Below are 11,686 nucleotides of genomic sequence, written 5' to 3'. Positions count from 1 at the left end.
AGGTCAGGTGGTCTGGTATGCCCATCTCTTTCAGAATTTTCCACTGTTTATTGTGATCCACACAGTCAGTCTTTGGCATAGTCAATAAGGCAGAAACAGATGTATATACTTGATGTAATGCCATAGTATTTCAGGATGTAATAAGAACCGCGAAGAAATACAAAGGAAAAATAGGAGATAAAGAATGCTAGATTGGGGTACTATTTTAAATAGGACCTTCATGGGAGGCTTCGTTGAGGTAACCTTAAGCAGCGACATGAAAGGGATACAGTAGTGAGCCATGCATATATTTAATGGTAAAATTTCCAAGCAAGGGAAAAGCAAGAACAAAGGATCAGTTTGCCTGAACCTTTTTTTAACTTTTTATTTTATTTATTCTTAAAAATTTTTACTTTGTATTGGGGTATAGCTGAATAACAATGTTGTGATAGTTTCAGGTGGACAGCAAATGGATTCAGCCATACTGATACATGTATCCATTCTTCCCCAAACTCCCCTCCCATTGCCTGGACTTTTCAAGGAACAACAAGGAACTAGAGTAGAGTGACCAAGGAGAGTGGTAGAAGATGACGTCCTGGTGAGTGGGGAAAGGGGGAGATTGTGCAGGATTTCATAGGTCATTGAAAGACATCTGAGGGTTCTGAGCAAGGGGTAACATTATATGGCTCATGTTTTTTTTTTTTTTTTTTTTTTAAGAACAAAGACTTTATTTCAAACAGATTCAGTGGTATGTCTACTACAGCAAAGTCTGGTTGTAGCAAACAGTTTCCTTTCAAATCTGCACTGATGTATAAATTAGACATTATTTGGGAATGATTAATTTCTGGTAAAATGTAGATTCAATCCAACATGATGCTAATTTCTATATTTATTGTAGGCTCTATTTCAGTACTAGAGGTTAAATTTTCATCACCAAAAAATGAGAATAATCTTACAGCTACTACTAAGGTAATGAGCTGTGAAATTATTTTCCCACTACTGTTCTGAAAATATACCCCTAGATTGTTAAGAGAAATTCCAGCTTCATTCAGATCTGTTAGTTAACTCTTCAGTCATCATCATATACCCCTAGATTGTTAAGAGAAATTCCAGCTTCATTCAGATCTGTTAGTTAAGTCTTCAGTCATCATCATATACCCCTAGATTGTTAAGAGAAATTCCAGCTTCATTCAGATCTGTTAGTTAAGTCTTCAGTCATCATCATATACCCCTAGATTGTTAAGAGAAATCCCAGCTTCATTCAGATCTGTTAGTTAAGTCTTCAGTCATCATCATATACCCCTAGATTGTTAAGAGAAATTCCAGCTTCATTCAGATCTGTTAGTTAACTCTTCAGTCATCATCTACTGTCGGCTTGATTGTCACTGCTCTTCTTATTTGACCCCAACCAATTAAACGCCAGTGTTTCTCACCTCTTCGGCTAAGTGCAATCTTTTCTCCTACTTCTGTGCACACAGGATTAGTCAAGACGATTTTACCCAAATCAGCCTTGACTGCACTAACTCTTCCTCCTGTCGACAGGGATCCTATATTCACCATAAGCACTTCATTCTTAGACAGCTTTTGTACTTTCGCTGCTTTCTTGTCTCCTTCAGTGCGAACACCTAGAAGCCTTCTAAGCAGGAAATAGGAAATTTCCAATTCTGTGAAGATCTCAGGTAAAGCTCCAACCGCGCCAAGTACTTGCCCCACCATTCTGTCAGCCCGGCACAAAGTGGGGTCAATTTTTGTTCCAACTCCCATAAGACCTCCTGGGGCAGCATACTGAAGATCATTATGCTCTGCGAAAAGCGATACAATTTTGGAAAAGATAGGTTTACACATGAGTTTTCCTTCACTGTCTTTGGAAACAATACCAGGTCTGACTTCTATCTCCTGGCCCACCTTTAATACTCCTTTTAGAATACTACCACCAGCTACACCCCCCTTAAGGTCATCAACTTCACAGCCAGGTTTGTTGACATCAAAGGATCTAATAACAATAAGTCTGGGTTCTGAAGTAAAGTCTCTTGGGGGTACTGGAATTTTCTTTACTATGTACTCACAGACAACTTCAATATTGTATTTTAGCTGAGCAGAAATTGGGATAATAGGAGCGCCTTCTGCTACTGTACCTTGAACAAATACAAGGATCTGTTCATACTGTTCTTTAGCCTAGCTTTCTTTTACCAAATCAATTTTATTTTGTAGAATCAAAATATGCTTCAGTTTCACGATTTCTATAGCAGCCAAGTGTTCAGATGTCTGAGGCTGAGGACAAGACTCGTTACCCGCTATCAACAGAAGAGCGGCATCCATCACCGCGGCCCCGTTCAGCACAGTAGCCATCAGAATATCATGGCCAGGACAGTCAACAAAGGAAACATGCCTGACTAATTTGAAGTTCCCTTTGGTCCCTGGAATGTCTGTAGGAAACTCATCAGGTGTGCTACTTCCACAGGATCTATAACATTCTGGCCGAGGACAACTTGGGTCATCAAGTTTATAAATCTTAGCATTAGCATAGCCAAGTTTGATTGTAATATTTCTTTCCAGTTCATTTTTGAAACGGACAGTGTGGACTCCAGAAATAGCTTTTACAACTGTAGATTTCCCATGAGCTACGTGACCAATTGTACCTATATTAATTGTGGCTTGTCTGCTGATAACTTCATGTGAAAGTGGCGTCAACTTGGAAACATCCAAAGTGGCGAGATCTTGCCGAGAAAGGTGCGGCTGCCCTAAAGTCACACCAGCCTCGCCCCCCGCCATCTTGCCCGGAGAGGTGGCTCATGTTTTTAAAAGGATCTCTCTGGCAACTGTGTTAGGAATCCATGGTACAGAGAGCAGCAGTAATTCAGGAGAGACAAGATCTTGGCAATAATCAAGGAAAGAGTAGCAATGGAGATGGTAAGCAGTGGCCAGATTCTGGAAATACTCTAAATGTAGAACCCCGAAGATTTCTTGAGAGATTGGATGTAGAATGTGAGTGGAAGACAGGAGTTAAGGACTGGCCTGAGCTGCTGAGATGACAGAGATAACATTAACTCAAATGGAGAAAACTCAGGGAGAAACTGTGTTTAGAAATCTTCTGCATATCATTTAAAATCCTTTCAGCCTCCCATAGTCCAGGTGTTGCTGCAGTGATCAATTTTGTGCAGGCATCAATCTGAAGATCATCTCTCAAGAGCAATATTCCATCCAGCATCTTCCCTCCCTCTCTTCCTGCCTCTAACGTGGGATACTGCAGAAACTAGCCCTCCATACACATGTGTAGTTAGAAGCATGTGGTGCTTCTGACCAATGGCAGACAGGAGCCACTGGATAAATGCCTCCTCTTTGTTCTTCTTCACTATAGTAAAGAATATAAGACACGTTTCATAAGTATTCTCAGAAAGTTCCACAGTATCAATCAACACATGGCATTTGTTAACTCAATAATGCATCCTTGTATTGGGCTTCTGTGACTTCTTTGTTTCCCCTGAGCCCCTATTCTATTCCCTGAACTCATATTCTCAAACCAACCACCAGCATATAAGCCTTTGTTTGGGGCTCTGCTTTCAGGGGAAGGCTTCTCTTGTGGCTCAGCTGGTAAAGAATCCACCTGCAATGCGGGACACCTGGGTTTGATCCCTGGATTGGGAAGATCCTCTGGAGAAGGGAAAGGGTACCCACTCCAGTATTCTGGCCTGGAGAATTCTATGGACTGTATAGTCCATGGGGTTGCAAAGAATCAGACACGACTGAGAGACTTTCACTTTCACTTTCAGGGGAACTCTGGTCATCGAAAGTGACTCCAAAAAGCAAAGCCTCGGTATGAGATTTTGGAGGCAGTTCTTACAACACTGATTACAAGACAATAAGGACCCCTGCTGGTGGTTAAGTGGTTGTTGATAAATTGCAAGTGGTGACAACTCCTGCATACAGTAGTAGCAAAGCTAATTATCAAGACTTTACTGTAGTAGATTAGAATGAAGAGCAGATAGAAAATGAAGCATTGAATTACACAGTGGCTATGGTACTTGAGCATTGTGGAAGCAATGATACTGTGGGCTAACAATGACAGGGCTAACAATAATCAAATCATGGCCCATTGTGAAAGCCAGAAGCCTTTAGCGCACAGTAACCACCGAGCAGACTGTGCTAAAAATCAGCTTCAGTATATAGTCATAAGGGTGGCAGGGCTGCAAAGCAGTCTAAATGCACAGCCTTGAAATATCACCCATGTCAAAACTACAGCCCTCGTAGGAAAACAATGAAATCTTGAGATCTAGAATGGGGATATTTGTGTGCCCATGTCTTATAATCTTAAATGCTCAGATTTTTTTGTCATCCTCTCTGTCAACAGTCTTTCTTTTAATAAAGGAAAGCAGCCTCTCTTTGTCCAGAAATACGGCAAAGAGTATATCGGAGGCAAGTGCCTTATTTATGGCCTTATTTTCCCCAATATCCTCCCAACTGCCACTGCTTCAAGCCTGTAACCAGCGTCAGATCTCAGCCCAATCTACATGGAGATTGCAATCCCTGCTCCAGGGGGAATCGGACCAGAATTATTCAATCTCAGTTCTAGTGACATTTGGGGCTGGATAATTCTTTGCTGCAGAGGCTGTCCTGTGTATTGTAGGTGTTTAGCTATATCCCTGGCCTCTACTCATTAGATGTCAGTAGAACTCTCTCAGTAATGACAATCAAAAATGTTTCTAGACAGTACCAAATGTCTCCTTGGCATCAAAATCACCCATTGAGAATCACTGACCTATAGATAAAGAACTGCAAAACTGTCTAACATAACCAATAGAAACCAGGGGATTATATGCAGGAGTAAATATTTAGAGTGTTAAAACACGGGAATGAAGTTGTAAGGCTAGGTAACAAAGAATTTATGACATGGCACCATTTACTTGTGATTCTGGATTTAAAGTTTGACAAGGATACCTGGAATCAGTCCTAATACAAACCCTTCATGCCTCCTTAAAGCTTGGCTATGCTGATGGCCCGTGCTAAATGAGATGTTAGAACAACTCTGAATGAGTATTGAGAAAGGAATCAGAAGACTCAGGGGAGCAGGAGTGTTAGAATGATTTTATTATGTGAGACAAAAGAACCACCAGAATATGTTTCCCAGAAGTAAGGATGTTGAAACAAACTTATTGTAAAACTAAAGTACCTATCAGCTAGCTATGTTACCCAGAAGGGCCATGATGCACGTTGCCTAATGTTCAGACTATTTGTTCCTGCAGATCTAATGGTACTTGAGGGATCTGTGATGGATAAGAGCCCTGTGTGAAATTTCTGGAAAGCTCCCAGTAAAAGAGTTGCAGCACAGATCCTGAGTATTCTGCAAGGCCATGCCTGAGCCAGAAAACTATTCTCCACTGGGAACACTAGCGCTATCTATCATGAGCTGGATTTTATCAGATCCACTAAGTCATAAGTGCATGAATACAGCAGCAATTGGTTGAAGAATATAAACAGTGTAGGGCTGAGCCTGAACAGGTCCAGAAGACACAAGTAAATTACACAAAAGGGTGACTCAGACTTCCATGGAACATCCATAGCACTGGCACCTCTTCCTCAACTCACTCCTCTGCCCTCCTGGGGCTCCCTACAACTACCAATCTCAGAATAAAAAGCTTAAGTGTGGTTCACAGATGTGTTGGTGTGTAGGAAAAACTGAACTGTGGCTGTGCAAAGCCCTACTCAGGGATGGCTTTAAAGAACAAAGGTGAAGGGAAATCTTGCCAGTTGGCAGAGCTTGGGGCAGTATTCTTCATCGCATGCTTTTAGAGAGAAGTGGCCTGATGTACAAACATCCAGAGACTCCTAGGTTTGTCTTTCTTGCCTGAAGTGACTCTGCCAACATTCACAATCACCAGAATTATAGCATTCCTGATTGTTACCCTAACCGAGGAATATATTTTACAGCCAAAACAAAAAGTGACAATACACACATGACCATAGACTCCACTGAGATGGTCATATCCCTCATCACTCAGAAGCAGCCAGCTTCTGATGTGGCAAATGCTTCCAATCAACCAATAAAGACAGAGCTAAAGACATAGCTCTGGAAAGCCCAGAATGGGAGCAGGATTAGCCCATTTTATCATCACTCCCAGTGACTCACAGAATTTGTGTTTCCTGCCTCTCAAATCCAGGCTTTGCTGGATTATAATAATTAGCTCTCCAGGGGTTGGGTGGGGGCTTCCCTGCTGGCTCAGTGGTAAAGAATTCTCCTGCCAATGCAGGAGAGGTGGGTTTGATCCCTGGGTTGGTAAGATCCCCTGGAGAAGAAAATGGCAACTTGTTCTAGTATTCTTGCCAAGGAAATCCCAGGAACAGAGGAGCCTGGTGGGCTACAGTTTGCAAAAGAGTCACAAAACATTGGACACGACTTAGCAATTGAACACCAATACAAGCACGAGGGGTTGGGTGGAGGAGGCTTCACTGAACGTGAAACTCCCTCACTATCATTTGGTTGCTTTGAGTTTCTCATGATAGTAGTCCAGCCAGCAAAGGGAGGAGTGACTGCATTGGTGGGAGTAATCAACTGTGATTAGCAAAGGATCTGGGATTGTTGCTGTACAATAGCAATAGGGAGGGTAAATCTAGAATCCAAAGAATTCAACAGAGGCTTATCTTGGGATAAGTTGAACAGGCAATCACACAATCATGGCCCAATCAGAGGGAGGGAAACAAAAGCTGAAGGTTCCAGTTGCCTCACTGAGCCAACAACCTAGATCAGGTGATGTGCTGGCCAAGGGTGAAGGGAGGTAAGGATGGGGAGTAGAGCGGGGAGCTCAAGAGAACAAGTACAGTCTTGGCATCAGTGTAGCAGCAAGGACTGAAGCTTATTGCATCAACTCTTATATTAAGTCTTTGCAATGATTGCAGGTATCCATCATCTTGAAGGGGACTGTAAAGGACTAGACTTAAATGGCCAAACAGATATGAGTGGTACAAAGACTGGACTAATGGACACCATCTGTGTATCTTCTGTCACCATTTCAAATCCTTCAGCCTCTTATTCCAACCACTGCTGCAGAAACCTGTTCTAAACAATCCGATAAACTGTGGGCAAGTACAACATGGTAGGCCTCTCCTCTTCCTTCCTGCCTCAGGACTTCTCTGATGTGGCAGTCAGCTTGGCATTCACAACTGTGCATTTGGGAAGTGTGGAGTAGTTAATGGCTAGGGGCCTTAACGTTTGATCAAAGGTAGACCGGAGCTAACAGATAAATGCTTTTCCCACTCTTGGTTTCAGTGGACAGTTTTGAGCCTCACCTCATGACTTTTCCAGAAGGTATTAAGGGATCAAGAAAACAGACATGGTGGCAACCAACTGAACAACACATCCTTATACTGCCTCTCTCTCTTCCTTGTTTTACTTCCCCTCCCTCATCTCTCACTCTTGCTGCCTGGCATCAAAACCCCAGATAAAATACTGTGCCTCCACTTTGAGAGGAATCCAGGAGAGGAAGTGAGAAATGGCAATTCACTTCTCAACTCTGAAGCAGGCTGTAAACATACAAGTTAAAATAATAATAATAATACGACAAAATAGCATGTGCAGTTGTCATATAAAAAGTGAATACAGTAAGTGTTCTGGGACTGAACAAGAAGGACCCAAGAGGCCTGTTTAAAGATCAGATCAGATCCTGCTCTTAAAAGGGAAGTCATTCAATGAAACTGAAAAGCATTTCAAGTAGTATTGACCAGAGTATATTGATTTCAGTAGCAAACAGGTCCCTACTATTTCTGCAGATTTTTCCACCAAATTATATCTTCAGATACACATTGAAAGATACTTTGCATATCTCATTTTGTCCCTTTCTCAGTGAACCCATCTTGAAAGAGTGAGTTACACATTCTTTTGCATTTCCATGGTCTTTCATCTCTCTTTTTTCTTTTATTGTTTGGTTCACCACACTAGACTGTAATTTATCCATCTATTTAATTCTGTCTCTCCAATGACCGTGGGAGAGACAGACCCCCTTCTCAGTGGGATCCCTGTCTTTGTATCTCCAGTCCCTGGCACTTAGGTGGCTCTGTTTCTCAAATAAACAAATGCTTGCACCAAAGGGTTCCTGCAGAACCCTTGCAAAGGATGGTATTGAGCTGAAGTAAAGAAACCACTCCTTTGAAATACCAACATATTTATCTGGCCTGTATCTCTCTTTGGCCATTTATTTTGTCTTATTTTATATGTATTTATACACACCCCACTCCAGCACTCTTGCCTGGAAAATCCCATGGATGGAAGAGCCTGATGGGCTGCAGTCCATGGGGTCGCTAAAAGTCGGACACGACTGAGCGACTTCACTTTCACTTTTCACTTTCATGCACTGGAGAAGGAAATGGCAACCCACTCCAGTGTTCTTGCCTGGAGAATCCCAGGGACGGGGGAGCCTGGTGGGCTGCCGTCTATGGGGTCACACATAGTCGGACACGACTGAAGCGATTTAGCAGCAGCAGCATACGTATATCTTATTTGGCCCTACCATACCATGAACTTCTTCAGGGTAAGAGTCATATCAAGTCACCTCCACACCTCCATCAAAGTATCTGGCATAAAACAGGTGCTAAGAACATGGACTTAATAAATCACTTGCCTTGCAACCAACAACACTGGCATTATCTGTGCTTCCTAAAGTTACACCTGCATAGGTGTCATCCTGTTAAGACACAGATCACCATTCAGTAGCTCTGAAGCAAGCCTGAGAGCTGCATTTTCTAAAGAACTTTCAGATGATCCTCAAGAAGCTGCTCTACAGAACAGTTTTTAAATGTCAGTGTCACTACATCAGTGGACCTCTACAGCATATGAGACTCTTCCTGCTGCTGCTAAGTTGCTTCAGTCGTGTCTGACTCTGTGCAACCCCATAGACGGCAGCCCATCAGGCTCCCCCGTCCCTGGGATTCTCCAGGCAAGAGTACTGGAGTGGGGTGCCATTGCCTTCTCCAGAGACTCTTCCTGGAAGATATTAAATGTGCTGGTGGGGACTTCCCTGGTGATCCAGTGGTTAAGACTCCATGCTTCCACTCCAGGGGGTACAGGTTCCTTCCCTGATTGGAGAAGGAAGATTCTTCATACTGTGGGGCCTAAAAAAATTAAGAAAGAAAGAAGAAGAAAAAAGTGCTGTTATCTTGGCCCCAGCAAGATACCTCCTGCCCCCTCCCCCATTCTGATTTAACTCATTTAAACTCTCCATGCTACAACCCGTAAGTATCTAGATTTATATTTAAAGCAAGAGAGTTTGAGAAAAATATCTACTCCTGCTTTATTGACTACAACAACACCTTTGACTGTGTGGATCACAAAAAACTGTGGAAAATTCTTTGAGAGATGTGAGTACCAGACCATGTTACCTGACTCCTGAGAAATCTGTATACAGGTCAAGAAGCAACAGTTAGAACCGGACGTAGAACAATAGACTGTTTCCAAATTGGAAAAGGAGTATGTCAAGGCTGTATATTGTCACCCTGCTTGTTTAACTTATATGCAGAGTATATCATGTGAAATGCTGCGCTGGATGAAGCACAAGGTGGAATCAAGAGTGCCGGGAGAAATATCAATAACCTCAGACACGCAGATGACACCACCCTTATGGCAGAAAGTGAAGAGGAACTAAAGAGCCTCTTGATGAATGTGAAAGAGGAGAATGAAAAAGCTGGCTTAAAGCTCAACACTCAGAAAACTAAGATCATGGCATCCGGTCCCATCACTTGATGGCAAATAGATGGGGAAACAGTGGCTGACTTTATTTTGGGGAGGCTCCAAAATCACTGCAGATGGTGACTGCAGCCATGAAATTAAAAGATGGTTACTCCTTGGAAGAAAAGTTATGACCAACCTAGATAGCATATTCAAAAGCAGAGACATTACTTTGCCAACAAAGGTTCATCTAGTCAAGGCTATGGTTTTTTCAGTGGTCTTGTATGGATGTGAGAGCTGGACTATAAATAAAACTGAGTGCCCCAAAATTGATGCTTTTGAACTGCGCTGTTGGAGAAGACTCTTGAGAGTACCTTGGACTGCAAGGAGATCGCACCAGTCAATCCTAAAGGAAACCAGTGCTGAATGTTCAGTGGAAGGACTGATGTTGAAGCTGAACCTCCAGTACTTTGGCACCTGATACAAAGAACTGACTCACTGGAAAAGACCCTGATGCTGGGAAAGATTGAAGGTAGGAGGAGAAGGGGATGAGAGAGGATTAGATGGTTGGATGACATCACCGACTCGAAGTACATATGTTTGAGCAAGCTCATGGGGGTTGGTGATGGACAGGGAAGCCTGGCGAGCTGCAGTCCATGGGGTCGCCAAGTCCATAGGGACACGACTGAGCGACTGAACTGAACTGATCTAGATTTAACTGAACTTTAGGCGTGCAAAAAAGAAAACATTTGATCAGATCTCTTCGTAAGTGAACTGTTGAAAACAGCTGAATAAATAAGTCTTCTAGAGAAAGGAATACGCACACCAAATCCCCCAGGTCCGCAGTCAGTCTCCAGCGACAGGGGCCGCTCCTGCAAGTCCTAGACACGCCCCCTCCGGAGAGACCTGACCCCACCCCCTCACCAAGGCCAAAGCCGCGACTGCTTCCTTCTCAACCCAACAGACTTCCGGCGAGGAGGTGTGTCACGTGCCCGGATATAGGAAGTTGTGGCCGGACGGCTGCTTCCAGTTCACTGCTTAATTGAGCGGTTCATCCCAGTAACGGTGGCCGCCCCAGTCCTGTCCGGTCTCCGTGTTGGAGGACCCGCCTCGGCACAGCCGGGCTCGGTCCGGCCTTGCGGTAAGCTTTCGGCCGCGGCTGCCGGGCGGTCCTGGCGGCAGCGGACAAATGAACGGAGGGGTGGACGCCAAGGTCTCAGGCGGCTCCTCAGTCCTGGTGCTGGTCCAGCGCCGGGGGTTGGGTACTGCTCCCTCCGCCGTCAAAGCCCCCTTCTCTTCCCAGCCTTTCTGGGTAAGGCGGAGAGGCCGGTGGGAGGATCCCGCTACCCCTTGTTATCCTGGGGGACTGGGAGGGCAGCCCAGACATCCTTTTCCGGTTCCGCCCATGAAAATCAGATTTCATCGTAAAAAACGGTCTTAAACAGTTTCTTCTTTGGCTTGGACCAGGAGGGGAGGGCGTGGCAGTACCTTCCCCTTCTTTGTCCAAATCCTCATTTTCTTCTAAATCTCATAAGTGCATTTCCCTGTTGCCATGCATGGCGTGTTCTCTTCAGTGCTCCATGCACTAAGGTGTCTGGATAGCAGACAGGGTACTTACCCACACGCACTCACTCTCATGACAGTACTGCTTACAAGTTATCTGTCACATCCTGTAGATCTGGCTGAATTTAAGGAAACAACGACCAACATAGAGTATTGTGGCTGACTGCCTCTGGAACGTGGTCAGACATGGGTTCTTATACCTGGAAAATAGTTTTAAAGAACCTCTAATGACTTATTCACTGATTTACCAAAAGAGTATTATAAACACTGGAGAGTTTCTCACGCCATGTTCATAAAGTAGATGCCGTTGGAGGCAAGAATCTTCCTGTCTTCGTGGATATGTCTGTCATATTCACCATGGTAACCTAAAATTTTGCCTGGCACTTAGTGGGCATCCGGAGAAGGCAGTGGCACCCCACTCCAGTACTCTTGCCTGGAAAATCCCATGGACGGAGGAGCCTGGTGGGCTGCAGTCCATGGGGTCGCTAAGAG

The 11,686-nt window shown here is 43.9% G+C and overlaps 2 protein-coding genes across 7 annotated transcripts in view; one reads left to right on the top strand and one right to left on the bottom strand.

Annotated features, from left to right (window-relative positions):
• Positions 1 to 1,279: 1,279 nt before the first annotated feature.
• Positions 1,280 to 2,762, bottom strand: LOC105002838 (eukaryotic translation initiation factor 2 subunit 3-like). Its single transcript, XM_010859673.1, is given in 1 exon segment — positions 1,280 to 2,762. A coding segment is annotated over 1 exon segment (1,419 nt). The 5' UTR covers positions 2,752 to 2,762; the 3' UTR covers positions 1,280 to 1,332.
• A 7,849-nt stretch (positions 2,763 to 10,611) lies between these two features.
• The window catches only part of EXOC1 (exocyst complex component 1), a 55,875-nt gene continuing 54,800 nt past the window's right edge, over positions 10,612 to 11,686 (top strand). For all 6 annotated transcript variants that reach the window (XM_010859671.1, XM_010859670.1, XM_010859668.1 and 3 more), the window contains exon 1: positions 10,612 to 10,772. The gene's annotated coding sequence lies outside the window, so the exon portion shown is untranslated. The remainder of the gene's footprint in view (positions 10,773 to 11,686) is intronic.

This window comes from Bison bison, unplaced genomic scaffold (assembly GCF_000754665.1).
Source record: "Bison bison bison isolate TAMUID 2011002044 unplaced genomic scaffold, Bison_UMD1.0 scf7180017864458, whole genome shotgun sequence".
Taxonomy (NCBI): Eukaryota; Metazoa; Chordata; class Mammalia; order Artiodactyla; family Bovidae; genus Bison; species Bison bison.
Note: the sequence above shows the minus strand (reverse complement) of the source record. Positions and strands in the feature narration are given on the sequence as shown.